Source organism: Martes martes (genome assembly GCF_963455335.1).
Source record: "Martes martes genome assembly, chromosome: 3".
Classification (NCBI taxonomy): domain Eukaryota; kingdom Metazoa; phylum Chordata; class Mammalia; order Carnivora; family Mustelidae; genus Martes; species Martes martes.
The window spans coordinates 71,468,061-71,494,995 of record NC_137890.1 but is presented as its reverse complement, the minus strand read 5'-3'; the positions used below and the strand labels follow the sequence as shown (position 1 = coordinate 71,494,995).

General features: G+C 41.7%; 1 protein-coding gene across 5 annotated transcripts in view; it reads left to right on the top strand.

Moving 5' to 3' along the window:
- Nucleotides 1-26,935, top strand: part of B3GLCT (beta 3-glucosyltransferase) — a 115,685-nt gene that overhangs the window by 19,236 nt on the left and 69,514 nt on the right. For all 5 annotated transcript variants that reach the window (XR_013966577.1, XM_080799148.1, XM_080799150.1 and 2 more), the window contains exons 3-6: nucleotides 5,252-5,291; nucleotides 10,680-10,789; nucleotides 25,522-25,598; nucleotides 26,075-26,186. Coding sequence is in view for 4 of the 5 variants with exons in the window: in XM_080799148.1 (XP_080655274.1) it covers nucleotides 5,252-5,291; nucleotides 10,680-10,789; nucleotides 25,522-25,598; nucleotides 26,075-26,186 (339 nt within the window). In the remaining variant the exon portion in view is untranslated. The remainder of the gene's footprint in view (nucleotides 1-5,251; nucleotides 5,292-10,679; nucleotides 10,790-25,521; nucleotides 25,599-26,074; nucleotides 26,187-26,935) is intronic.

Genomic DNA, 26,935 nt, shown 5'->3' with positions numbered 1-26,935 from the left:
ACCATACCTGAGACTGGGAGCTGGAGAAGAATTCATTTGCAAGGTCACCCAAAGTCTGTAGATGAACCTGGACATGGGAGTTAAGGCTCTTACCAACAACCACTTTAATTTGGGATTATCATTAATTGATCACCCTCGGCAGAACTATCAGGACCTGCCCCACCAGCTTGCTCAGAAGCAGCTGCCTTCCCTCCCCCTCAGCTCACTGCTTGCTTTATTCCGGGAATAAATTCTGGAATTTATTCGGGAATAAATTCTGGAATTTATTCGGGAATAAATTCTGGAATGCAGGCAGCCCTGCTTAGAGCTGGGGGCCCGCCCCACACATCAGGGCATCTGGTGGCTTCATGTCTGAATTCTGGGTCCTGCCTGGGCCCTATTGTCCCTCCTGGGGCCTGACCTCTGGGCTCAGGCTCCTCTTCTAGGTTCCTGGACTAGAACCAAGTTTCTGACCTAGCACAGCTTTCAGGGGAGTCTGCCCACCCAGCCCTGTGCTCCAGGTCACAGCACCCCCTCAGCCCTGGTGCCCCCCTCAGCCGTGGCCACATACCTGCCTCAACCTATAGTCTTGCCCAGATTTACATCCTGTGGTAACTTATGATAGTGTATCCTGTGTGATGTAGGGGTAGAGTTGGACACTGTGGTTCATGTCCCTCCTCCAACACTGATAGGCTGTGGGACTTACTGACCCTTTCTGCTTCAGCTTCCTCATGTAGGAGAAGGGGTAATAGGACCTATATCAAAAAGCTGTTTTGAAGATTGTGTGTGTGTGTGTGTGTGTGTCCACCACTTAAAAGAGTGCCGGACCCTATTTATTTATTTATTATATTATGTTAGTCACCGTGCAGTACATCATTAGTTTTTGGTGTAGTGTTCCATGACTCATTGTTTGCATATAACACCCAGTGCTCTTGTAATACGTGTCCTCCTTAATACCCATCATTGGGCTCAACCATTTCCCCCAACCCTCTCCCCTCTAAAACCGTGTTTCTCAGGGTCCATTGTCTCTCACAAGTAGCCTCCCCCTCAGGTTTCCCCCCTTCATTTTTCCTTTCCTTCTTCTAATGTCTTCCATGCTATTCCTTATGTTCCACAAATAAGTGAAGCCACGTGATAATTGACTTTACCTGCTTGACTTATTTCACTCAGCATAATCTCCTCCAGTCCCATCGATGTTGATACCAAAGTTGGATGTTTATCTTTTCCCCTGGCTCAGTAATATTCCATTGTATATACAGACCACATCTTTTTTTTTTTTTTAAAATAAGATTTTATTTATTTGACAGAAATCACAAGTAGGCAGAGAGGCAGGCAGAGAGAGAGGAAGGGAAGCAGGCTCCCTGCTGAGCAGAGAGCCTGACTCTGGGCTCGATCCCAGGACCCTGGGATCATGACCTGAGCTGAAGACAGAGGCTTTAACCCACTGAGCCACCCAGGCGCCCTGGACCATATCTTCTTTATCCATTCGTCTGTTGAAGGGCATCTCGGCTCTTTCTACAGTGTGGCTATTGTGGACATTAACTGCTATGAACACTGGGGTGCATATGGCCCTTTTCACTACATCTGTATCTTTGGGATAAGTACCCCATAGTGCAGTTGCAGGGTCATAAGGTAGCTCTATTTTTAATTTTTTGAGGAACCTCTACACTGTTTTCCAAAGTAGCTGCACCAACTTGCATTCCCACCAACAGTGTAAGAGTGTTCCCCTTTCTCCACATCCTCTCCAACACATGTTGTCTCTTGTCTTGTTAATTTTGGCCATTCTAACTGGTGTAAGGTGGTATCTCAGTGTGGTTTTGATTTGAATTTCCCTGATGGCTAATGATGATGAACATTTTTTCATGTGTCTGTTAGCCATTTGTATGTCTTCTTTGGAGAAGTGTCTGTTCATGTCTTCTGCCCATTTTTTTGACTTGATTCTTTGTTTTTTGGGTGTTGAGTTTGAGAAGTTCTTTATGGATCTTGGGCATCAGCCCTTTTTCTGTAGTGTCATTTGCAAGTATCTTCTCCCATTCCATGGGTTACCTTTCTGTTTTGTTGACTGTTTCCTTTACTTTTCCAGACCCTATTTAAATGTGTACCTGATACGACAGCAAGAAATACCTTATACAGCCTTTCAAATGGAACCTTAAGTCAAAATAAAAACAGGAACCATCGACCTTACCACTTTTGTCAGTTAAATTTCTTTTATGGGGTTAGTTGACTTCATATGAAGTAGATGTTCATGATGATAAAGACTAGTAGTTAACAACTATTGAGCATTTTCTTTGGGCAGATGATATGCTCAATGTTGTCTTACCTAATGAAGTTCCCACAATGACCCTGTAATGTAGGTCTTATAATTATTCTTCCTGTTTACAGATGAGAAACTGAGGCCTGAACTAGTAAGTGGTAGGGGAAAAATTAAAACAAAGGACCAGCTTTTAGCTGAGTCCACTGATGAACACATTCTGACCAATTCACTTCATTCAACATCTAGGGGATGACAGTTGTTTGCAATTGGGTACAAGATGCCATTTTACTTCTCTTAAAAGACTTCCTATCAGATTCTTTGGAGGATGTTTTATCTTTTCATGAAGGCTTTGTAAATGAGGCAGTACACATGTGGATTGCAAATGTTCATATCTATCGTGTCTTCACAAATAAAACCTACACCAAAGGGTGACTTGGATTTGTCTCTTCCCAGTCAGGGTAGGAGCTGCCTGTGGGGTAGATACATTAGTAAGAAACTACTTTCCTATCTGAATAGCAATTCAGTTGACTTACAAAACTTTAACAGTGAGCACATTTTGACTGATACTGATAGTCGGTGTAAGAAACATGTGGCAGCAGAGATAATAAAACAAACCACGTGTTTCTTCTTAGGAAGAGCTAAGCCTTTTCACGAGGAAAGCTGGAGACAGAATTTTAAATGTCCTGTCAATTCGTTCATTTAGTCTAATTTTCTTTCTCAAAGGGGAAATTGCTCAAGACCGTTTTGGTTCCATTCAGTTCACTTAATGCAGTCGTTCTTGGATGTTTTATTTTTACAGTTTACAAATCAAGCCATTCGAAATGGTTAATCATTTCCGAGCTATTGTTTTCAGTCAGTTGGAGCCACAAAGCTTAATAACAAATGGAAAGATGTGTAATTTTCGTTGATTTTCTTTGGTTTCACAAAGAGATGTGGTAGGATGTCCAGTTGGTTTCCAGCTTAAGTTAGTCAGGAAACACTGAGTTCAGGGTTTTGTTTTGTTTTGTTTTGTTTTGTTTTTTGTTTTTTGTTTTGTTTTGTTTTGTTTAAAATATTTCAGCTTATGGCTACAGGAGATTTTTGTTGTGGGTGTCACTTGGAGCTCACTCTCCAGTGTACTTTCTTCTGGTACATGTTTTCCGAAGAATATGCCTCTGGAAGACAGGGCATGCATTATCCCACGGGTGGAAAAAAGGAACATGGGGAAGAACTCAGAAGACCTGGATTTTCATCCTCGTTCTGTGGCTAGAATGACTGTTGGACTTCCGGCAAATCCTTTACCTGTTCTGAGCCTCCATTTTCTCATTTGTAAAGTGGAGTGTTGGGTTGGATCATCTCTCTCTCTTTTTTAAAAATGATAAAATATACATAACAAAATTTACTATCATAAACATTTCTAAGTATACAGATTAGCAGTAGTAAGGATATTCCTACTCTCATGCAGACAATCTCCAGGACTCTTTCCATCACACAAAACTAAAAATGTCCCCATTAAACAGCTCTCTGTTCCCTGTCCCTGGCCTCTGGCAACCACCCTTCTACTTTCCATTTCTATGAATCAGACAACACTGTCAGTGGAATTGTACAGTATTTGTCTTTTTGTGTCTGGCTGATTTCATTTAGCATCATGTCCTCAGGGCACCTTGGCGTAGCATGTGCCAGAATGTCCTTCCTTTTTAAAGCTGAATAGTATTCCACTGTGTGTATACACAGTATTTTCTTTACCCACGCCAATGCTATTTGTAAATTTAAACTTGCAAATTTTTCACCATCCTCATCTACTGGCCAAAGCTGTGTCCTTGAAAGGAACGGGCAGCTTGGTCAAGGGATGGGCAGCAGGTTAGGGGTGAACACTGATCGGCATTTCTGGTTCTGAGGCTAGTGCTGCTTCCCCGAGGGCAGGCTGTGCTCCTGTCCGGCGGTGGTGTTTAGAGCATGGGAGATGCAGTGAGTCCGTTATGTGCTAACTTACAATGATGACCCGGCTTTGGTTCAGCACAGTTAGAGAAGCAGCTCAAGCGTTCCAGTATTTTTTAGTGGGCTTTTCCGAAAAGTCCATGTTTTATCAGGACTAAGTCAAGTGTCACTTGGTCCCAAAGCATAACAAATTGGTACCCAACCATGGGGTTCTCCACTCAGTGGTATTTCTATTCTCGAGACAAAGATAATTGCAGGAAATGCTGCCGAAGATAGACACTGTCCTGTGTTTCCCTCTCCGCCCTCCCTCTTTTGTCACGGTCCCTTTGACATTCCGAGGCTATGTCTCTTTGTGGCTGTATCTTGGCTTTTAAGCTGTTCCCAGTTTTGTTGGTAAAGGCTCACAAGTGCATTTCTCCTTGCAGTCTGTGAAGAAAATTGAAGGATATTTGCCACTATCCAATTGTTATAATTATAGTGAATGGCAGTTGAAAGCAGAAAAGGGCAATTAGAGAGAAAATTCCTTCCTTGTCTGCCGGAGAAGACCGTGAACATGGCAGAGATAGCTGCTGACACTTTGCACTTTGTCAGAGAAATTGTTTACAAGCCCCTTCCCCGATCCACCCAGGATCAGGATCAGGATTAGGACCAGGTGTTTCTGCGTGCACGTCTGGATTTCTGTGTCCAGAGCTCTAAAGCTCTGAAAGGCCCCTTCCGTGCTCATGAACTGCAGGCTGATTGCCTCCTTGGGCCCCGCTGAGGCCCCCAGGGCTGCTCCTCGGGTGGAAGAGAACATGGTGGTGACGTTCTAGATGCTGGTATGTCTGAGCCCACAAGGTGATAAATACTGTAGTTAGTGGGGCTCATCCTCATGAGCCACGCGCTGGCAGCATTGACTGTCTCTGTTTTGTGGGCCATGCTATGGGATTCACGGGGTTTTTAAATGAATTCTCCCAAGAACATTATGAACCAGTTAAGCCTCAGCTCTCCTCTTCATCATCTTCCCCCAAATGTGACTGTGTACCGTGCTTATTTTTTTGGTGTTTTGCTAGCCTTGTGATGTGGGGAGATTTATCTTTTTCTCTTTTATCCAAAATACAGAATTTGGAGAAAAGTGGTGTCTCAAGGAAAAGTGACATAGGTAAGTAATGATTTTTTTTTAACTTATGAGTATGTAACCAGGTATATTTCTTGTAAATTATATTTCAGTGAAACGAATTCTCTTCCTGTTTTTCTTTATAAGGTCAGTACTGCTGTGCAAATGTTCTGTCTTGGGCCTGGGCCCACATCTACCCTCATGCAGATCCGAGGAGAACACTTTTCACATCAACAGAGTGACATGTGATTTGTATTGGGAACAACAGCCATTATGTTAGATTAAATTCCCTTGACCCTTGTTTACTGAGTTTCCAATAAGGCTGGAGGACTGGGCCAGGTGAACACTGAGGGGGCAATGGGGACAGTAAGATACAGTCTCTGTCATCAGAGGCCCACACTTAGTGGAAGAAAAGGACTAACCTCTGCCTGGGGCCAGATTTCCCACTTGCTGACTTGCAGACACCGCTTTCCCCATGGGTCAGCTTACCCACCACACCTGCCAAACCTCTCCTGAGAACGCTGGTGCCGAAGCAGCTACTCGCATTGTTATAGACACCCGCTACCTCTGTCACGGCCCCTATGTACCCTTACTTGTCCTCCCCTTCAGTGTATTGTGAGCATCTTCAAAAATGTGACCATGACATCACAGTTGTCATTGCTGCTTTGTGGTATTGTGAGAAATAAGTCCCAGTATGGTGACAAGAGGACAGATAAGACTGAAATCTATGTGAACTTTGTCGATGTTGTTGGTCCCAGGGTAGGCCGTGGGGACTGAGGTAGACCCTGGACAGGAGAGAAAGGGCACACTTCCCTTTCTAGGCCTTTCTTTCACAGGCCTGGGTTCTACAGAGACTGGAAGGCGGGAGAGGACCCCTGTGTGGACTGTGCTGGGGTCCCGGGCATGCGTGCTTTCAGCTCCGAGACTGGCATATTGAAGGAGCCTCGTTAGTTCAGTGCTTTCTCTTCTTTCTCTTATGACACCCTGGATGACTAGCCACTTCTCCCTTTGTGGAGATGTTGTCCCTGCTGCCAACACTTGTGGGTTTGGGCATTTTTTTTGTGTGTGTGTTTATTTTATGAGATTTGATGAGGCTCCTGGGGTTCCTTATAGAAAATGATTATTATTTTTTATTTTTAGGGCGGGGGGGGGCAGGGGGGAAGGGAGAGAGAGACTCTTAAGCAGACTCCATGTCAGCACGGAGCCTGATGTGGGGCTCGATCTCATGACGCTGAGAGATCATGACCTGAGTGAAAATCAAGAGTGGGATGCTTAACTGACTGAGCCACCAGGTACCCTGAAAATCTGAAGGTGGTTGTTAAATGAACTAATGTCACTAGTCTAGGACATGGGCTTGAAAGTACCAAGGGGAAGTTACCTGCACTCCTGCGATTGCAAATGGCAAATCTAGTGATACGTGCTTTGGTATCGGCATATCCAAAAAGACCTCAGGGCCTTATTTGCCGCAGTGTCAACCTGGCTCTGCAGGCTTGGGGGAGTTGGGAGGTGGACTGCAAAAGCAGCCTCCCAGGAGAATCAGAGTCTCTCCACACTCAGGGCGAGGTGGCCTTTTTCCTGTTTCGGCTCACTGCCTGGTCAGGAGATGCATGGGTGACAGTTACTCTCACCAAGTAGAATACAGCTGGAGTGGCTCTTCATGCACGTCTGTGCGCGTGTATTTATCCCTCAGCCTAAACTCCCGAGTCCGCTTGCTGTTCGGCTTTTATCAGAAGGGCTGCACGCTGATGGCTCATCAGAGAGACAGCAGCGGGATGGAGTCTGTGTTTCTACATTACCTCTGTCCCCGAGGGATTAGTGCTTAGTAGACTAATTTCTCTGATAAGAAATTAGTCTCATTCTCTGAGAAATAGAGAACCTTTGATTTCTTTTTCCTTCAAAGAATTACTATTTCTCCTTCAGGGGTCTTCTCTAAGGACCTTCTTGGTTCTATCACCTTTCCTTAATGCTCTGCAGCTTACCATTGGCCTCAGACCCACATGGGTTCTTTCCTGGTCTTGACTGGTTTCTTTATCTTCCTCTTCGTGCCCATCACGCCCTTCATTGTCGTCAGGCAGTCAGTGTACCACCCCTTTTATTCCTCTTTCACCTCATCACCAGTAACTGCCTGATTTGCACCCTATTTCTCAGCCATTCCCAGCTGTTACTGTTTTCAGGGCCCTAATTCCACACGCTCTCCCAGACCTTCACTGTCCTCTCTGTTGAGAAGCTCCTCCCACCTCTTCTGTGGGCATCCCCAGGACACAGGGTCCTCATCGCTTTTCTGGGAATGCCCCACTCTGTGGGGTCCCGGATGACTCCGTGGCCCTTCCCCTGTTTGAAAGCTATTAATCTAAAGATGCACTCTTAATGTGCACTTAAATCCTTCATGGTCTGACCTGGCTGAGCCAGCCTCCCCTTCTAACTTTATCGCTGACTGTTCCCTTCATCTTTTTCTCTCAAGTACCTGACAGACTCCCCGGTCACCAACTCCTGATGCTGCAGAGAGAAGGCAGGCTGTGGGCTCTGTGATAACCCTGCTTCCTTCTCCACCTCTGATCTGCCACCCTCTCTGCCTGGGTCTGCAGAAAATTGCTGCATTTTAAAGGAAAGGCAGGAAATGCCCCTTTACAGAAGGTCTGCTTGCACTTGCTCTCCCCCCACCAGCTGCCCCATGCTCCCGTAGTTCCCCACTTGGCTCTGTACTGTAATGGCTGCCTTCTTACCTTGGCTCAGGCTCACTATTGCTGGGACTGTGCTTCCCCCTCTCAGCACGCCAGAACCTTGCCCTCAATACAGACTTAGGCCCATTTGCTGGATGAGTGCCCAGAGCACGTGTGATCAAAGATGAGAAGGAAGGTGGTGGTTTCCTAGTAGCAGAAAAAACAAATACAACCCACAGCACGTGACTCAGGTGCAAGCAAGGGAGAAGGATTCACTTTTTTCTTCTTGCCAACCCTCTTTCCCATGTGGAAGGACTGTTGGCTTTGTGGGAGCAGTGGGAATGTTGCTGATCTGGTAGAAGAAAAGGCAGGAGTTGATTACTGCAGTATTAACTTTTTGACAGATGGATTTGCCCTTTTAAAAGTCTTCTTATGAATTATTTTGAACATAGGGGAAGCCACAAAGAGTGATACAATGAACATCCTTGTATCTACCAACTAGTTTAAGAAATAAAACATTCCTGACATAGCGGAAGCCTTATAACTGTGGTCTTGATTTGGTGTTCTCATGTAATCTTTTATATTTTTCTGATCACATGTGATGTATCCATCTTATATATATTTGTGGGTATCTTTTCACTAACCTTTGATTTATATGGTTATTCCTTTGTAGCTTGCTCTTGTTTTTCAGTCTGTAGGATTCACCTATAATGTCCATCTGGGATCATGCCTCAAGTACTTGTTAATTTTCATTGCTGCATAGTATTCCAGTTGGTTTATCTTATTAGTGGGTATTGGAGTTGCTTTGAATTTTTTCCTTTTACACAATCCTGCTGTGAGCACTCTTGTTATATAACCTTGTTTATACATATGCAAGTTTCTCAAGGATGATTAGTAGGAGTGGAGTTTCTGGGTCATTGGGAATGTGCATCTTCAGCTTTGTTAAATTTTGCAAAAATTTTTCTCTGAAGTTTATTTCATTTTTAACAAAAGTAAGTCTTTATAACTCCTCTTTTGATATGTCACTTACATTAATGTTTCAGATACAGTAGAACAAATACTACATTTCAGTTGAAACATGAGATACTTGTTTAAGTCTTAACTGTATGTCCTATTTATAAAGCCAAGAAGCTGATTCGAAATAGAGGTATGAAATAGGTATGTGGAATGTTCATATTTATATAAACCCCCGAAGGAAAAGAATTAAGTCGTATTCAATAGCTTGTTGAACATTTCCCTTTAAATTTTTTATTGAGTTTTAACCAAAGAGCATTTTGGGTTATTTTTAGGATCTAGATGGCTCACTGTGGAGCTATTTGCTGTATGAATATTTGAGTGATTGAATAAATGAATGGAACTATAGAACTGAACATGAAAACAATAAAATATATGGGATAAAATTAAAACCAGATTATGTCTCTGAGTCGAGGTGTTAAAAGGAAAGGTGCATGGTAGGGGGGTTGGTCCCCACATTTATTGCTATAAGGCGGACTGGGGGCTACAGTTTATGTGAGGTCTGCCTTTTGCCAACGCCCCTGTCTGGGGGCAGGGTGCTGACCCTAGGGCTGTTTCTGTCCGTTGCTTTATTGCAAACTCAGAACCCAATGTGCTTCTCCATTGTGGGGACTAAGCAACCATCTTTGCTGGCAAGGCCTCCGATTGTCTTCCCCGGTCAGGTGGGCCTAACATTCAAGGGTTTGCTCTGTACTCGTCATTGCAGGAAAGCTCGCCACCCTGAAGCAAGAGTCTAGGGGGTTGGCAAACACTGCCAGTGTTGTTGTAGATGGGCTTGTATGCCACACTTCTTGTGAAGCCCTGCTCCTGTGGAATTGTGGCTGTTTTCCTGGAGATAACACATAATTCTGGCTAGGTGCCCTGTGAAGTAGAGTAGAGATTATGGAGTTATTTATTTGCAAGCTCTCGTGACCTGATGGGACAGAAGTCGTCACTGTTGAGTGTCACCTTAAAGAGCCATCCAGAACATTCTTGAGATGGTGTTATTAGTTTGCTAGGTTTGCTGAAACAAAGTGCCACAAATTGTGTGACTTACACAACGGAAATGTGTCTCACGGTTCTGAAGGGTGGAAGTCTGAGCCCAAGGTGTGGGCAGGGTTGCTTTCTTCTGAGGCCTTTCTCTGTGACTTGTAGAAGGCTGTCTTCTCCCAGGGTCTTCACATCATCTTCCCTCTGTGTATCTGCGTCCAGATTTCCTCTTTGTGTAAGGACACCAAACATACTGGCTTAGGTCCCCCAGCAACAACCTCACTTTAACTTGAGTGCCTCTTTGTAAAGACCCGGTTCCAAGTAAGGTCACATTCGGAGGTCCTGGGGGGTTGGACTTGAACCTGTGGCGTTTGAGGGATGCCCTTCAACCCATAACAAGTCACGGTGCAAGGTAGGGTTATGTGTGACTTGTTAGAAGGCTAGTGGCAAACAAGATTTTCAGCTACTGGGGAGGCTAGTGTTGTAGATGTTTTCCTGCTTTCTCACATTTACCAGTCGTGCTTTCGACAGACGCAGGAGCAGGTGCACATTTGTTACCGCAGATTTGATGGAGTACGGTGAGCTTATTTGCTAACTTCTAGGAAGAATGTTTCAGAGATCAGTTCAAAAAGAGATTTTTGTCGCTATGATTACATTTAAATGGATTTTTTTTCCCTAAGAGTTTATGGCCTGAAGGCTTGCCTTGCAGCTTTTCTTTTTTAAACTTGCTTCTAAGTTTATTTCAGTTGTTGAAAAATAAATACCTGAAATCTTTTTTTTTTTGTTCTAGATTTAAAAGGAATTGTATTTGTCATCCAGAGTCAAAGTAATTCTTTTCATGCAAAGAGAGCAGAACAGTTAAAAAAAAGCATCTTAAAACAAGCGGCAAATCTTACACAGGTAAGTAGTGATGGCTGGGATGTCTGCTAGTTACTTGATTGTTGTTGCTTTCATGTTTTCCAAAGTACTCCATCTGTAGAGAATCCATTTTATTTAGATAAGAGTAACTCTTCTGACTTGTTTCCTTTATTTAATATATACTCGTTTAAAATGTTCTTGTTAATTCCAGATGCTCAAAGCCTCATTTTCTAAATTCCTCTTATTTTTTTAAATTTAAGAGACTTGCATAATTGTGTAGGACTATTGTGATTTTGTCATAAAGTATGATAAAAAGAAGTGGAAGGAATAACATTATAAAAGCAGGGCTTAAAATAGCAGGGATAATTAATATTCAAAATTTTAGTACCAGGTTCTTAGGCAATTTTCATGTTGAAATAACATTTTCATTAACCTTAGTGTTTCCTCCATGAGTCTCTTAATCTGCTTTTTAATTGGATATCATTAATTGAACTTTTGGGTTGATTTGTAATGCAATATCCAAGAAGGATTATGGAGAGAAAGATCGACACATGCAGGTACGTATTTTAATAATGTTTAAAATAGGCATGAACTGAATCTAAAGCTGCAATGAATAATGCTGGAGGTTTGGGTAAAGGGAGATCTACCTTCTTGTCTTGACGTAGAGATGCTTTCTTTAGCTGAGCAAAAAACATTCCGCCAGGCACTCAACAGCCCTGCTTACTACACGGCCTTGCCGTGGTCTTCAAGACACATGTGCTTGTCTATAGATGAAGGCCATCCCTCAGCTCTGTTGGCAAGAACTCTTTGACAGGAGATGAGTGTCTCTGATGGATTGCTTTCTTTCTGTTGGTGGGTGCTTGGGAAATAAAGGATTGTAAATAGCCATGGACAAATTAGCCTTAATGGTATTCAAGGCTGAGATAGTGCTGAGCATAAGGTTTAGTTGTGCTTAACCTTTAAATGCTTTACCTGTAAAATTCATCCGACCTCCCAGCATCCTTATAAGGACAGGTCCTTGCCTCCCCTCCTTGGAGCGTCACACCTTCTCAAGGGAAAGGAAAGACTAGCATGCTAGAGACAGATTGTTTTTTGGTAATTGGAGATAGACGCTGGTGATGAGTTTAAAATACTTCTTTGTTTGGAAACCCAACTTTGGAGATTTCCTTCTATTAAACCTTATCTGATTTTGTCAGAGAGACAGACATGCAGCAACCTTGACTGGATGGCTTTGTTCCATTTGCTCTGGTAAAGCACTAGTGGAGTGGCCAAATGAAGGCCAAGGCAGAGAGGATGGGGAATCTGTAGCCTGAATAATCCCTCGGTTGGGTTCAGGCAGGTGTTAATGGAATTTAGTTCAACTAGGCCTTGACACTTGCCTCGGATTGCATAATCAGTAATGACACCAGGACAGACTTACATATCACTTACTCATATGAGTTAAGAGCTTGTGTATCTTTATGTAACCATGTGTCCTTGTTCTCAGAAATACCTTTCCTCTCACAGAGGGAATCATGTCTTTAGATTATGTATCTTCCGTGCTCGCTTCGGCAGCACATATACTAGATTATGTATCTTCCCCATTTAATCCAGCTTGTTCTGCTTTTTCTTCCTCCTGAGTACCTTAAACAGAATGGGTATTCAACCTATGGCAGTGGAATTGAATTGAGAGGAAATTGAACAAATTAAAATGAAAACTTGGTTTAATTAAATTATTTTCTCTCTTTAAAAATTTTTGGTTAATTCTTAAATTGATAATGGTAGACTCCTCTCATATTAACTAGAATAGCTATTTTACTTCTCCCAGTGAAACAACAGAATGTGGAGAAAAGAGTTGTATAAAAAGATTGAGTATGAGTTGATGCTAGGAAAATAGGATCCTTTGAGTAAGTGAATCTTCGAGAGACAATATGGAGAAGAAGAAGAAAATTCACTTGACTACATTAACGCAGACAACATAGCAATGAGTTAAGGAAGGTGGGGGTTTACTTCCACTCACAAATAGTCCCATGGGTGTGTGGGCCGGAGATTGGCAGCTCTGTGCCAGAATCCTTCTGTTTTGTTACTTTACCATCGGCTAAAGTGTCTTGTCCTCATTGGCATGGTTGGAATTGGTTAACTACCACAACATTGGCTTTCTGGTGTATGTAGGACAACCAGTTTCCTTTTAAGGTTATGATTCTGAAGTGGTATATGTCATTTCTGTCATTTCTCCCTACATCCCACTGTCATGTGGGCACATGTAGGCTGGGAAAGGTAATCTCTAGTTGGGTGGCCTTTGAATCCAGCCAAAATGCAAGAAGTTCTAATCGCTGAAAGGAGGAAGGTGATTATAATCACTAAAAGGAAGAAGAGACAAATTGACATCACTGCTAAAGTCAGGATATTGTTTACATATCAAGGACTCCCCTAGTCAATAGAAGAATTTATCTATGAACCTCCCGTTCATTCACTCATTCATTCAGTATTTACAGAGCAAAGCACTGGGCATGCAGGCATCAGCAAAGCGTAGTCCTTGTACTCGAAGAGCCCACAGTCCAGGAGAGGAGATAGGCCCATACGTGGGCAATTTTAAAGAAAGGCTGAAGTGTAGAAAGACAAATACTGCATGATTTCACGTACATGAGATATCTAAAATAGTCAGATTCATAGAATCAAAGGCCAGGGCGGTAGTAACCAGGAGAGGGGGAAGTGAGGAGTTAGCAACAGGCCGAAAGTTTCAATTAAGTAAGATGACTGAGCTCTGGGGTCGGCACTCCAACATTGTACTCTGGTGTACACTAAAAAGTTGTTGCCTTGTTGCAAGGACAGAGCTCATGTTAAGTTGTTCTTGCCACATTACAATAAAAATAAATAAAAAATCAGACACTAGTGAGGTTAAAGAGAGGGGTGGGAGCAGGGAGGGCTTCTCTGTAGACAGCTGGGGGAAGGCAGCCAGGGGAGAAGCATGAGCGTGTTGCCCAGGATGTGGGGCAGTGTGGGTGCCACAGCCCAGAAGGTTAGGTAGGGACTGACTGCAGATGAGCTGTAGGTCTTCTTAAGGGCCCAGGCCTTTTTCAGGGCCTCTCAGGGGATGCTCTGCGCATTTGAGAACTATTTCTTTGAGATCCAAGACATTTAGCATCTCTGGCCCCTAGCAGTACATGCAGGAGGAACCCACAGTCCCTGTTACTACAAGCACTGCCTTTTGAAAATGACTGGCTAGAGGAGAGCCATTAGGGCTTCCTTGTGTCAGCTCTGTATTTTAAAACCATCACTCCGGTGGCTGTGAGGAGGGCAGCTGAACAGACATGAGCCTGGGGCAAGGAGCCTCATCTCAAGTCACTGGGAACTGTCCAGGGTGATGCTGCTCAAAGTGGGGGTGCAGACCTCTGCTCATGCTTCACCTCAGGCAGTATGAGAGGCATGGGGCCAGGGGCGAGGGGTGGAGCTGGCGGGATGGTGGTGGTAGGGGATGTGAGGCCAGAATGGGGGCAGTTGGGGTGAAAGGTGGAGAAGTCAGGACCAATGCCCAGGTGGGGCCGAGGTGGGGTGGAGCAGGGCTGCCATCTGAGGCAGAGGCTGGGATTCGTGGGTTTGCAGGGTGCGAGAGGACTGCAGGTTCTGCCCATGACATCTGAGGTGGAGGTGTCGCATGCTGGAGGCTGGATGTTTGTTTGCTTGAAACTCAGGAGGACAGTTTGGCCAGAAGGTGGTGGATTTGGAATCAGGAACATATGTAGGCAGTGGCGGAAAGCTTGAAGGTGCTTCTTCCAGGGGGGCAGTGGGACAGTGGGGGAAAACCAGGGTTTGGGGACTGGGCAGAGCATGAGCAGACCTCTGGGGATGTAGGAGGAGTGCGTGAGACACAGAGAAGGTGCATGGTCTGATGTCAGGGAAGCTGAAGGAATAGCCTCTCAAACAGTGATCGCTATTCTCCTGTTCCCCCAACCGGACTCGTAAGACAGGGTCTCAAAAATGGCCATGCCACTGGGCCGTCTTGCTGTGGGGACTCATGCGCTTACTTCGGGAGGTGTCCCCACTCCGAGCACTTTGCTGTTACTGGTGCTCTTGTTATTGTTACTTTTCTTAATGGTGGTTAAAAAAGAAGAAAAAAAGAAAAGAAAAAAGCAAAGCATGTAAAATCTGCCCTCAACCATTTTTAGGTGTAAATACCGTGAAGCACATTCATACTACGTAACCAGTTTCCGGAGCATTTTGTCTTCCCCACGGAAACTGGATCCATACCCATGGCACAACAACTCTACATTTCCCTTCCCTCTGCACTTGGTAACCCTTGGGCGTTGTCTCTATGAATCCAACGGCTCTATGTACCCCTCGTAAGTGGGATCATAGAGTATTTGTCTTTTTTCGAACAGGCTTATTTTACTTAATGTACCGTCCTCAAGGTTCATCCGTGTTGTAGCCTGTGATAGGGTTCCCTCCCTTTAAAGGGCTGAATGTTTGTTATTGTTACTTTGACAGCCTTGGTCCGCCGCAGCGGACGGCAGGATGAACACCACTTTCTGCTCCTCCTCACCACATGCTCCTCTGGTGTCCCCCATAGGCTCCCCTGCAGTGCCCTTTCTCCTCCAGGGCATCTGTCCTGCCCTCAGACACCAAAGGGAGGTGAGCCCTGCCCTGTGCTTCTCTTTGTATCCCCCCGCAGCTCCTCACGTAATGCTGCACGTGGACAATATTAGAAACTGCATTTTTCACTGATAGATTTCTCTCAGCTTTTAAAGCTTAGAAAGAAGTTCCATTTCACTTCCGTATTTACCTTTTCTAGCACTTTATTTTATGCTTCTGTTTTCAGTTTGCTTATCCTTAATTTTTATTGTCCTTTCCGTGTACACTTTGCACGTTCCATGTGTTGAGTAGCTGTCTCAGATTGCCACTAGGTGGCAATATTGGTTTTACGTTTAAAGACACGTAATTAAGCAACATCATTAAGCAAACCCTTCTTTTCCAGCATTTAATTTCTGTGATAATAAATGGAGTCTAGACTAAAGCAATAAGGAAACTTCCTTTTAATTATAAGATAGTCTACTTTTCTTATTCTGAAATTCTTTCCTAGGATGGAAGCCAACTGTGAATACTGAGGTAGTTATGACAAAACTTTAATGCTTGGACTTAATTTGCTCACAAGATCCTGCCTTTTGGTAGTTGAAATGGCCAGGGAGATTTTAGAGTCTGCAACTATACTGGATACTGGTTCATTTTTTTCTCTTTATAGGGGTGTTTTTTTGTTTTGTTTTGTTTTGTTTTGTTTTTAATGGTATACATGTGATTCATTGAATTTTAAAGATTGAATTTTAAAGAATTTAAAGTCGAATTTTAAAGATCCAAAGATAGCTGACAGCTAATACAGGGTTTGCGGACAATCCTGGTGGCAGTATTAGGATACCCTGACCTAGAACTACATGAAAATAGAGCAATAAGATTAGCTTCAGAGAATTAAATGCTGAGATCCACAAAACTTGCAGGTGGGCCAAAGTCCCTTTAAGAGGCAGGTATGACTCCCTACTTAAAATTTAACTGGAACTTGTTTTAAGGAATTGACATATTCTTGAGAAAGAATTGGCAGCTCATTCATCAGCCACAGAAGTGGAGAAAGGAAGAATCTAAAGCAGAAGTTGTCAGAGCATCCCCAGCACTGTGGTGGGGAGCATGCTCACCCCTTCGAGGAGGGTCAGTCCCATGGTTTGGCAGATGCGTGCTGTACCTCTAATTGAACGGGATGCCTGGGGCTCTCATGTCACTGGGGACCTGAATCAGGAAGTGTTCAGGTTGCACTCTGGGTTTTCCCCATAGATTTGCCCACCATGAGCATTCACAAAAGTTGCTTGCTAAGGGAGGAATCAACAGTAAGTTTTATCTTTGAATATTTATCTGATAGCCCAAAATATCTATTCCTCCCACACTACCAGATGTCTAGAACTGCTGTTTGTTTATTCATTACCCTTGTCAGGTTGCACTTGACTACAAAATCTGCCAAAAATTAAGGTGCAACAATTTAATGGTTTCTGTGATTATGCATCTGCTTCTAGCTGTTCTCTTTGCTTTGGCAAGTCGTTACCTAGGCCTGTTTTGCCTCAAAGTGCTAAAATGTGGTCTTATTAGGAACACAAACATTTTTCATCCTTCTAAATGCGAATATAAAAACAGGAGCCTAAACTAACTTTCCATCTGAAGCTTAGTACTGTACTGAGATTTGTCACCAGAATGGTGAAACTCTTTCCCTTATTTCTAAAGTACTTTGGGTCATTTTGAGTTGTTTTGTCCATCTCCAGTTTTAAAGCTTATAAGGCAGCTTATAATGGCTCTGTGGGTTACAGTTGGGTGTTTCTTCCAATCAGTCAGCTAGCAGACTTTACCAAGTGCTCTTCTATGTACAGAGTACTGTTCTTGATTGCTGGGAAGTGATGGGTTAGAAAGATCCTCGAGCTCTTTGACTTCCTTATGAGGTAGGCGGTAACTGCTTCATAATAGAAATGACTATCATTAGGTAGATGCTAGACCTCGAGATAAGCATCTTCAAAAATTTATCCAACAAATATTAATTGGTTATCTGCGGTTGTATTAGGTACTTATGAATGTGAAAAGACATCTCCAGGCGATACCCAGGGCCCGTTAGAACAGTGGTGCCTATTTGAAACCAGTGAGGAAGTAGGACAGTATATAAGAAGCATACGTTTATTAATGTCGTGCCCATTGTGCATGTGAAGGCTGAGAGGGTAAGGAAACAGGAGGTGTCAAATCAGGTAAGAAAGACAGGAAAAATGAGCTGGAGGGCTGTCAGCCGAGAACCTGGAAACTGGAACTGGAAGACAAAGGCAAGTTGTCAGGAAGGCTTAATGTTAGGACACCAGGTGGAAGCTGGGATTTTGGGAATGGTTTGGGCGATGAGTAAGGGTGTATTCACAGTGCACTATGTACTGGTCTTTTTAGAATGGAACGGATGGAAAGTAAAGTCACTGAGGTGGGGGATGTGGTTGGTGAGCACAGGGTTCCTAAATGCGTATCTGTGGATACGAGAATTCACATTTTGAGGAAGTTCTATTTTTTCCCCCTCAGGTTTTTTTCTCCCTGCATTACAGATGGAGGGGTAATGTGAAGTTACAAAGATTAGCTATTTAAAGAGGTGCACAAACAAAAGGCCACGTGGAGGTGAGGCTGGCAGAAACCCGCAAGGCGAGTTTGTGCCACAATCTCTTAGTGAATCAGGCACTTGAGTGTGTGTTCTTTGAGACACCTACTATGTGCATACTCTGTGTGCATCAGTTATGATTTGACTTCTGTTTCTCGAACCTAAGAAAATTCCTTTTTGAATGGACGTTTGTGTGAAAATACTTGCATATATACGTATTTTTTGTTACCTGGCATGGGAGCAAAGAGCTTGGCTTCTGGCGAAGACACTGTCGGAGTATCTTGTCCTCGTATTGTTGATGGAGAAGCGATCCTCTGAATGTCATCTTCTCCCTCATGGGACCTGGGATCCAGTAACCAAGGGGAACTGAGACTATGATCATCTCTACTATAGCTTCAGAAGTCTTAGGTCTTAATACTTGCCTAAAGTTACGGAAACCAGTATTGTTCTCCAAAGGAATTTCAGATAAGATTAAGTTGGAAACAATAAAGGAAAGAATATAAAAGCATCCTGGTGGTTTTTTTTAGTTGGTTCTAGTAAACCAAAAATTGTTGAAGACTCTAAAGTGTGAGCTTCAACCAGAGTACAGGGCAAGGGTCATGCTTGATTCAGGAACCATTTTGAGTGAGGAAATCAGCCCCTGTAGGAGTGAGTGCAGGGGGGAGGGGAGGCCCAAGTTCACAGTGGAGGCAGGACCCGAGACAAATGTGGGCAGAAGCACAGAGAAATTATGGTTCTTTTTTTTTTTTAATTTTTATTTATTTATTTTCAGTGTTCCAAAATTCATTGTTTATGCACCACACCCTGTGGTTCTGTTTTTAAAGGCAACCTGCAAATACAGAAAAGCAAGTTCAGAGGTGGGATATTCTTAGAAGAGTTTTGGGGGGACAGGTGGGGGAACGTTGTAGCTGTATGCCTTGCAATTGGCAGCTGTTGGATTACATTTTCTGCTTTGGGCCAAATGGAGCTGAGCTACCTGCTCAGAAACTGCCCCCCCCCCCCCAAACTAAATAGCTTTTGAAAAGAACAGACACTTCTAATTTTATTGTCTTCTTTGTGGTATGAACTTTGTTTAAAACCTGGAAGAATCTCAACCTTAACAAATAAATGATAATTTTTTCCCTGTTCACAGGAAGTTTTGTAAATCACTATTTGCTTGAGAAGAGTTAGTCTACAGACTTTGGTTTATTAGTTTAAAAAAACCCAACAACCTTATTTCCATAAGATAAGCCAGCACAAAACCTTTCAGTTGAAGAAGCTGGAGAAAAAAAAAGAAAAGATGGTTTTTTGTTCTTGTTTTTAGAAAATTTTTTTTTATTGTCAAGGAGACAGCATGAGGCACTTCACTGAAAGGTTAGCTTTGACTGTGTGTGTCTGGATATCACTACAGTTCTCTTTTTGGGTGAGAGCAGTTGGATGCTTACTGAAGATTCGATTCATTTTTTTATAGTAACTGATGGGTGTTAAGTATCACATTAGTTGTTTATTAAACTGGGGACATTACATTTACATTTTACATATTACATATGTATGTGTATGTATACATATTACATATTTACATTAGATTACATTTATTGCTGTTGAGTAAGAATTTATTCATCCATCCATTCATTTAATAAGTCTTTATTTATTTACGTTAAGCTAGGACCTGGGCAAGATGCCCCAGGAGAGAATAGGACATTGAGACCCACGTTGTTTCAGAGGTGGTGGCTCCGTGATGACGAATTCATCCCACTGTGGAGAAGGCCATGCTGTGAGCATTTGTCCTTTTTAGCTGCCTAGCATTTGAACCCCTTCCCTGTCCTGGAGAACTCTATCCCGGATGAGTCTGGAAGAAGCTGGGGCTTGGCCCAGTAAGAACATCAGAGGCCAGACGTTGGATCTCTCCAGGTTCGGGGGGGCAGCTTGTGTTGCAGTCAGACGTTGCCACATAGGACTGTGCCTGGAGCTGGAGGCCCGCCGAAGCCATCGCTTTAGAGCTCCTTTGTTTGGTAGTGACACCTGTACCCAGTGGCTAGAGGTGACATTGGGGACCGGCACATGCAGGTGTGCAGAGGACGTAAAGTGCTCCTGGGGGACGAGGTGCCAGTGGTGGGGATACCCAGCAGGCTGGCCCCTTCCAGCTGAGTGGCGGTGCCTGCCCTCCAGCAAGCTCATTCTGGTAGGCAGTACATTGCATGTTGCTTCGTGAAGCCACAGCGACATCATTCTCTAAGGACACAGGCAAGGAAGCACCCAGCCCTGCCTGAAAAGGTCAGTGAAGGCTTTGTGATGACATTTGAACTGAGCCTTGAACAAATAGTAGACTTTGCTAGGGTGCCTGGGTGGCTCAGTGGGTTAAACCTCTGCCTTTGGCTCAGGTCATGGTCTCAGGGACCTGGGATCAAGCCCTGCATCGGGCTCTCTGCTCAACCGGGAGCCTGCTTCCCCCTTTCTCTGTGCCTGCCTCTCTGCCTACTTGTGATCTCTCTCTCTCTCTCTCTCTCTCAAATAGATAAATAAAATATTTTTAAAAAAATAGTAGACTTTGCCAGACTCCTGCCTGAGGCAACTGTGGGGACGCTTGATGGAGGCAGTCATCGTGAGTCTTGCTGGTTATTAGGGAAAGGGGTGAATACAAGGAGAGGGAGCTGCTTTGCGAGCCAGCTGGTGAGCTTATGTTGAGAAAGGTGTGGTTGCAGAAACTAGTGAGACATCTGATCTATGGGGCCAGGGTCTGGAGCAGAGACAGAGAGCTGGAAACTGGGGCAGTAATCACAGCTGCCTTTTTTTTTTTTTTTTTTTAAGATTTTATTTATGGTTGGTGTGGGGAGGATCAGGGGGAGGCGCAGAGGGAGAGGGACAAGCAGACTTCACGCTGAGTACCAAGCCTGACATAGGGCTTGATCTCAGGACCTGAGATCGTGACCTGAGCCGAAACCAAGAGCTGGACACTTAACTGACTGAGCCGCCCAGGTGCCCCCAGAGTGAGGATTCTGATGCAAGTACTTTGGCTTTAGAAATCAGATTCTTAAATACTGGGCTGTGCTGCCTTTCATGAATGAATGAATGATTAGTTAAAACAGATTTATATGAGCTATAAAAATGTACTTAGTAATGCATTTCAAAGTAAATAGTTAATAAAAATAAATTTTATAAATAATGAGGTAATAGCTTTCTCTTATTAGGAGAAGATAGGGATAAGACAGGTATCTGGAAAATATATATATATCTATATACATTTTAAATATAGGCTCAGGTTCCTGGAATATATGTTATTACAGCATCACATGAAATCTTCTGGTTCATAAATGAATATTGGATTTTTAAAGACTAGTAAATCCGTCTGATATGTGTTCCAAACAGCGTATCAGACATCTTTATCATCATCCTTATAAGATATACCTCCTTCTTATGGGAGAAATTATAATAGTAAACAGATGATTATTTTCATCATAATTCATATGTTGGTCTAAAAGCTCAGTTCAATGGCTAAGATGTATGTAACAGCTGGAATTTGGAAATGCAGTTGAACTGGAAACTTTCTTAAAACAGGATTTAGTCTTTCAGAGCCACTGCCCCATCCCGAACAAATATCTTGGCTTTTGCTTTCAAATTTAGTACTTTGTCTGAATGATGAGACTGAATTAGACCATAAACTCCTGTACCACTACACTTTGAAGTAAGGTTATGGGCAAGTGACAAGTATTGGGAAACAGTCCATCAAGAAGGGAAAAGGCCAGCAGCATGAAGTTAAATTAGTTGAATTCTTTCCGGACAGAGGCACAAAGAGTCAAGTGATCCAAAACCAAATTTGCCTAATAAAGTTATTTGTGGTATTTAAAATATTAATGTTTCCATCCATGTTCAACTGTTGACTCTTTCATTTGTACTATTTATATTTTTAGATATAAAACTTTCATGATTTTCCTTCCGTATCAATAATAATGGGCTCTCGGGGCGCCTGGGTGGCTCAGTGGGTTAAGCCTCTGCTTTCAGCTCAGGTCATGACCTCAGGGTCCTGGGATCAAGCCCCACATCGCATTGGGCTCTCTGCTCAGCAGGGAGCCTGCTTCCCCCTCCCTCTCTGCCTGCCTCTCTGCCTACTTGTGTTCTCTGTCTGTCAAATAAATAAATAAAATTTAAAAAAAAATAATGATAGGCTCTCTCCTTTCGCGTGCAGAGAGCATCGTTAGAATGCTCAGCTGTGGAATCAACCCCTTGGCCAAATACGGGTGATGGATTTTTGTGAGAACCAGGGAACCAATAGAGTGTTAATTTTGAAGGTGATTGTTCAGAATTGTTAGTGGCTTTAAGTGTGAACGTATACTTGTATATGTTCAAAGGTAGTACTGACTGCATGTCCGGTAGGCTTTCTGACCTCAAAGGGCTTGTTAGGGGACCAGTAGATGCTGATGATGGAAGTGAAGATAGACTGGTTCAATGAGATAAATAGAGTTGACATAGAAATCAATTGTTACTGTTCAACTTGTTCATTTTCTTAACTTTTTCTGTCATTCCCACAGTACGCCCTTTGTATTTTTAGCCCATTTATGCTTGCCTCTGTTATGGCATTATCTCATTATTGAGAAAGCCTTACTTTTTAGGTTTGAAATAGTAGTATTGTCTCTGCCTCTGCCTGCCACTCTGCCTGCTTGTACTCTCTCTCTCTCTCTGACAAATAAATAAATAAAATATTTGGGGCGCCTGGGTGGCTCAGTGGTTTAAGCCTCTGCCTTCGGCTCGGGTCATGATCTCAGGGTCCTGGGATCGAGCCCCACATCAGGCTCTCTGCTCAGCGGGGAGCCTGCTTCCTCCTCTCTCTCTGCCTTCCTCTCTGCCTACTTGTGATCTGTCAAATAAGTAAATAAAAAAATTTGAAATAGTAGTATTGTTGCATGAATAGGCATCATTTAGATTGACAATAGTTCTATATGCATGGGTGCCTTTACTATAACTTTTATTCCAAATGGCACTGTTGATACATTTTCTTATTTTCTTTCTTTTTCATATTTTATTTGAAAACTCCTCAGTCATTCGTCCAATTACATATTAAAAAATTGCATATAAAAGTGCTGTAAGCTGGTTATGGCAGCTGAAAGGAGGTCTAAATCTCGTGGTGGTGTTATTTATAACACACAAATAGAGCATTAATTATTATAATTCTGAGTAGTAAAACCTGAGATAAGATCATTTGATAGACAATTTTATTGTGACCTTTTAAGTTATTGTATCTTAGAGGTGCTGATACATAGGAGCATGTGTGCATGTGTGTTCACACAGACTATATATATGTACACATGTGTATCAATACACACACATATATAATAGCATATATATAAAAAGAAGAATAAAAGCTCTTAGGCCTTTTTGAGGATTAACGGATGAAAATTTATTTATAATTGAAATGACCTTGGGTTAATCAAGAGTTAAGATCAGGTTTCTGAAAGTCAAGGTGGGCATATTTTTGAGACCAAGGTATTCACACACCCTTGGGGGCAGTTATCAACACAGCCCACTAGTTTTTGAAATGTTTTTATTTGGAGATAAGTAGGTACAGAAAACTTCATTGCCAGTTTTATGTTCACTTACTGAAGCAGGTATGAAACCCAGGCATAGATTTAGTAAAGAAAAAAGGAATGGGGGTAGGGATGATTATAATTTACTAGTAATCCATAGAGTTTATTTTAGACTAGAATTTCACTCCTTTGTGCTAAGACTTTGCCTTTTTGCTTTTATTGTCGTGACAGATTATTTGTAGGCCCGTCTCTGTATCCTTGCCAGGAAGGTGCCCTCACAGCCTTCCTGCAATACCTGTTGATATCCCTTATATACTTCCCGCGACCAGGAAGGATAGGACTAGTACGTAAGAAGAATTCTGAAGTGTATTCATTTTTCCTCAAGAAACTTTTAAGACTAAACTATGTTTTAAACTACATTAAAGGATTTTTAAAACATAGCTGTAATACTTTGGTCATCTTGACACAAATATTTTCATTTTCCTGGTTCCTTTCCAGTCTCTATTCATATATGAATTTGTTTTACATATTTGGAATCCTGTCTGTTTTTCCATTTAACATAAAGACAGTTCCATGGTTTCAAAGTCTTCATTATAATACTTTCAATTGCTACACAATAGGTCTTTTTTTTTTTTTTTTAAAGTAGTCTCCATGCCTAGCACCCAGCATGGACCCCATTATAGGGCTTGAACTCACAACCCTGAGATCAAGACCTGAGCTGAGATCCAAGAGTGAGATACTCAACAGATTGAGCCACCCAGGAGCCCCTACCTATTTTCTTATAAAATCTTTTAAAGTATTTGCTCTTTCTTTTCTAGCTAGTCATATTAGCATACCATAATTATCTGAAAGTTTTATTCAACTATTAATATTATTAGTTTTCTTCACGCATGATTTTTATTCTTATACAATTCCTCATGAATATACATGTATCTATATATATATAGCATATGTATATAGCCATTTCTTCAAAGTCATTGGACATTACTTCATAATTCATAATCAACAGCAGGAAAGCCCAGAATTATATTGAGTATACTGAGTAACTAACTGTTAATTCAGCCTTCCAGCTGGTTTTTTCTCTCTGACATGTCATATTGCTCATCTGATTTAACCTTTGATTACTGTCCTTGCCTTTCATATTTGTACATGAAAGTTAAATACTACATAAAATAAAGAAATGAGACTTTATTAGATAGTGAGTTCCAAAGATTTACATTGAAAACCATTCTCCTGAAATAGTGAACTTATATGAACTTAAAGGCAGGTGTGGAGTATACATTAGTTTATTAATAGTTTGAATATCGACACACTTATTCTTAATGTGTTTTGTCTGCAACAGTTACCAAGAAAGCAAATAAAACACAGAATATACTAAAGTTTGTTGAGAGGGTGGTATTCAAGCGTATTATTATATATCTGACTTAGGGCTTGTAATAACATGAAATATATTGAATAGTGGTTTACTTCAAAGCTAACATTCATAGCCTTAAATGTATTAATCTCTCTCTTTCTCTGTGTATATATATGGATATTTATTTAACCATAGGTGTGTTTTGTTTCTGAATCTTAGTTCCTCCTATGCTTGTAAATTTTCAGAGTCTATTATTACTTTCCTTGTCTGAGTACCTAAGGGTTACAGTTCTAGTATTTAGACCCCAAACTCTTCACTACTATGGTGTTTTAGTTTTTTAAGGGCACTTGAATTATTTTTTTACATGAGATAAATTGGATATTATATATATACTCTTGTTTAGCTGACATGTTTTATTTTCCATCTGCTACCCGTGGATGTATAGTGAAAGCTATTTCTATGCCTTTGTGTTATCCTTGACTGCTTCTGTGCTCTTCCCTTCTGGTCACCTTTGCAAATCTGCAAATTTCAGGTCAGCTCCTTGGATCATTGAGGACCCTTCTTAGAGTCCTCAGCACTATTCTATGCGTAGGTGATAAAGAGGTTATGTGGATTCAGCCAGTATCTCTCATTTATAGTAACTCCTGAGGAGAAAAAAAGGAGAGTAGGTAGGAGAGTAAAATGTCAGGTTTCTGAAAATACCTGCATTTAAAAATTGAGTGTTTTTTTTTTTTTTTGAATCGGATCATATTGTGTTTTTATTTATTTCTCCTCTTTGATAATGTTTCTTTAGGATCTCCCCAGAGTCCTTCTTCTTCATCAGCTGTCTAAGCAGGAAGGTGCATGGACCATACTTCCACTGTTACCACAGTATGTTTAATTTGAAATGTGTAAATTTTGACATTTCTACCCGATCACTCCTATGCTCCCTACTTTTCTTACTAAGAGTCAATAAGAAAAGTAAATTTGAACTCTATTTCTTATGACTACTATATTACCCAAATTTCTTGATTCTTTTAATCATGAATGGCTCCTGTTTTTAAATATGTTGCTTTCTTGAAAGCTTAAATGTCAATATATTTGATACTTATCTTTGGAAATTATCTCCCTTCTGGACTGGTGGTGGTATAGAGAGAAGTAACTTTAAGAACTCTAGCTGTTTTATAAACCATTAGTATCTGGCTTTCCCATAAGCTAAAATTATACATTGAAGAAAAATGTAGAGGAAAAATCTAGATTTCTAGCCATTTTATATGTCTTTCATCCATTTCTTGCTTATTAGTTTTAAACCTTATTATAAACTCATTTTATAGAAGTGTTTACTATAACCTATTTCTCTTTGTCAGCTTTTCTGTAACATATAGCAGAAATTCATCATGGATTTTCTTCTGTGAAGAGGAGACAAGAATACAAATTCCAGAACTCTTAGAAACACTCAGAAGATACGACCCATCAAAGGTGAATACAATTTTAATACCAGAATTTATCTAACTGGGGGAAATGCTTAAAAGAAGATTTAATTTTAATTGAGAGGTTTTCCAAACTAATAAGAACACTTAATTTAAAATTAAAAAGAATGAAATAATAGTTGAATATTTCGAAGTAATGTTCAAATAATTCTTTTTGAAGTTTTTATAGCTTTTGGAGGGATAGAACTTATAGAGAACTATTTTTAAATGACAAAATCTATTTATATGTGTTAGCAGTTTCAGAGAGTTAAAAAGCTATAACCCAGAGTTAAGAAATAAGTTTAAATTGCTTATTTCTCTTTGTCAACAATGACCACATATTATTTTAGATGAGTAGTATTTCTTGGTTGCCAGCTGTGCATCAAGGACTGTGATAGCAGGGGCTAGGACAGACAGAGGAGGATCTTGAAGACATGGATGATAAAGAATGGCAGGAGAAAACAGACCATTTGGGAAGCAATGAAAAGTGAGAGGTCTTACAGTAAGGGAAATATAGGGCACTGTCAGAAGCCCAGAGCAGGGCATCAAACCTAATCTCCAAGAGTCAGGACAGGAGGTGACCTTTAATCTGAGTCCTGTAGGATGAGTAAGAGTTAATAGGAGAGAGTATTTTAAGCAGAAGGAACAAAATCTGAGAAGGTCTGGAGATAAGAAGGGGTGTTTCTCGTGTTAGAAGTCTAATGCTAAAAAAAAGAAAAAGTCCACTGCTACTTTCTGTATCCTTATCTTTCATATTTT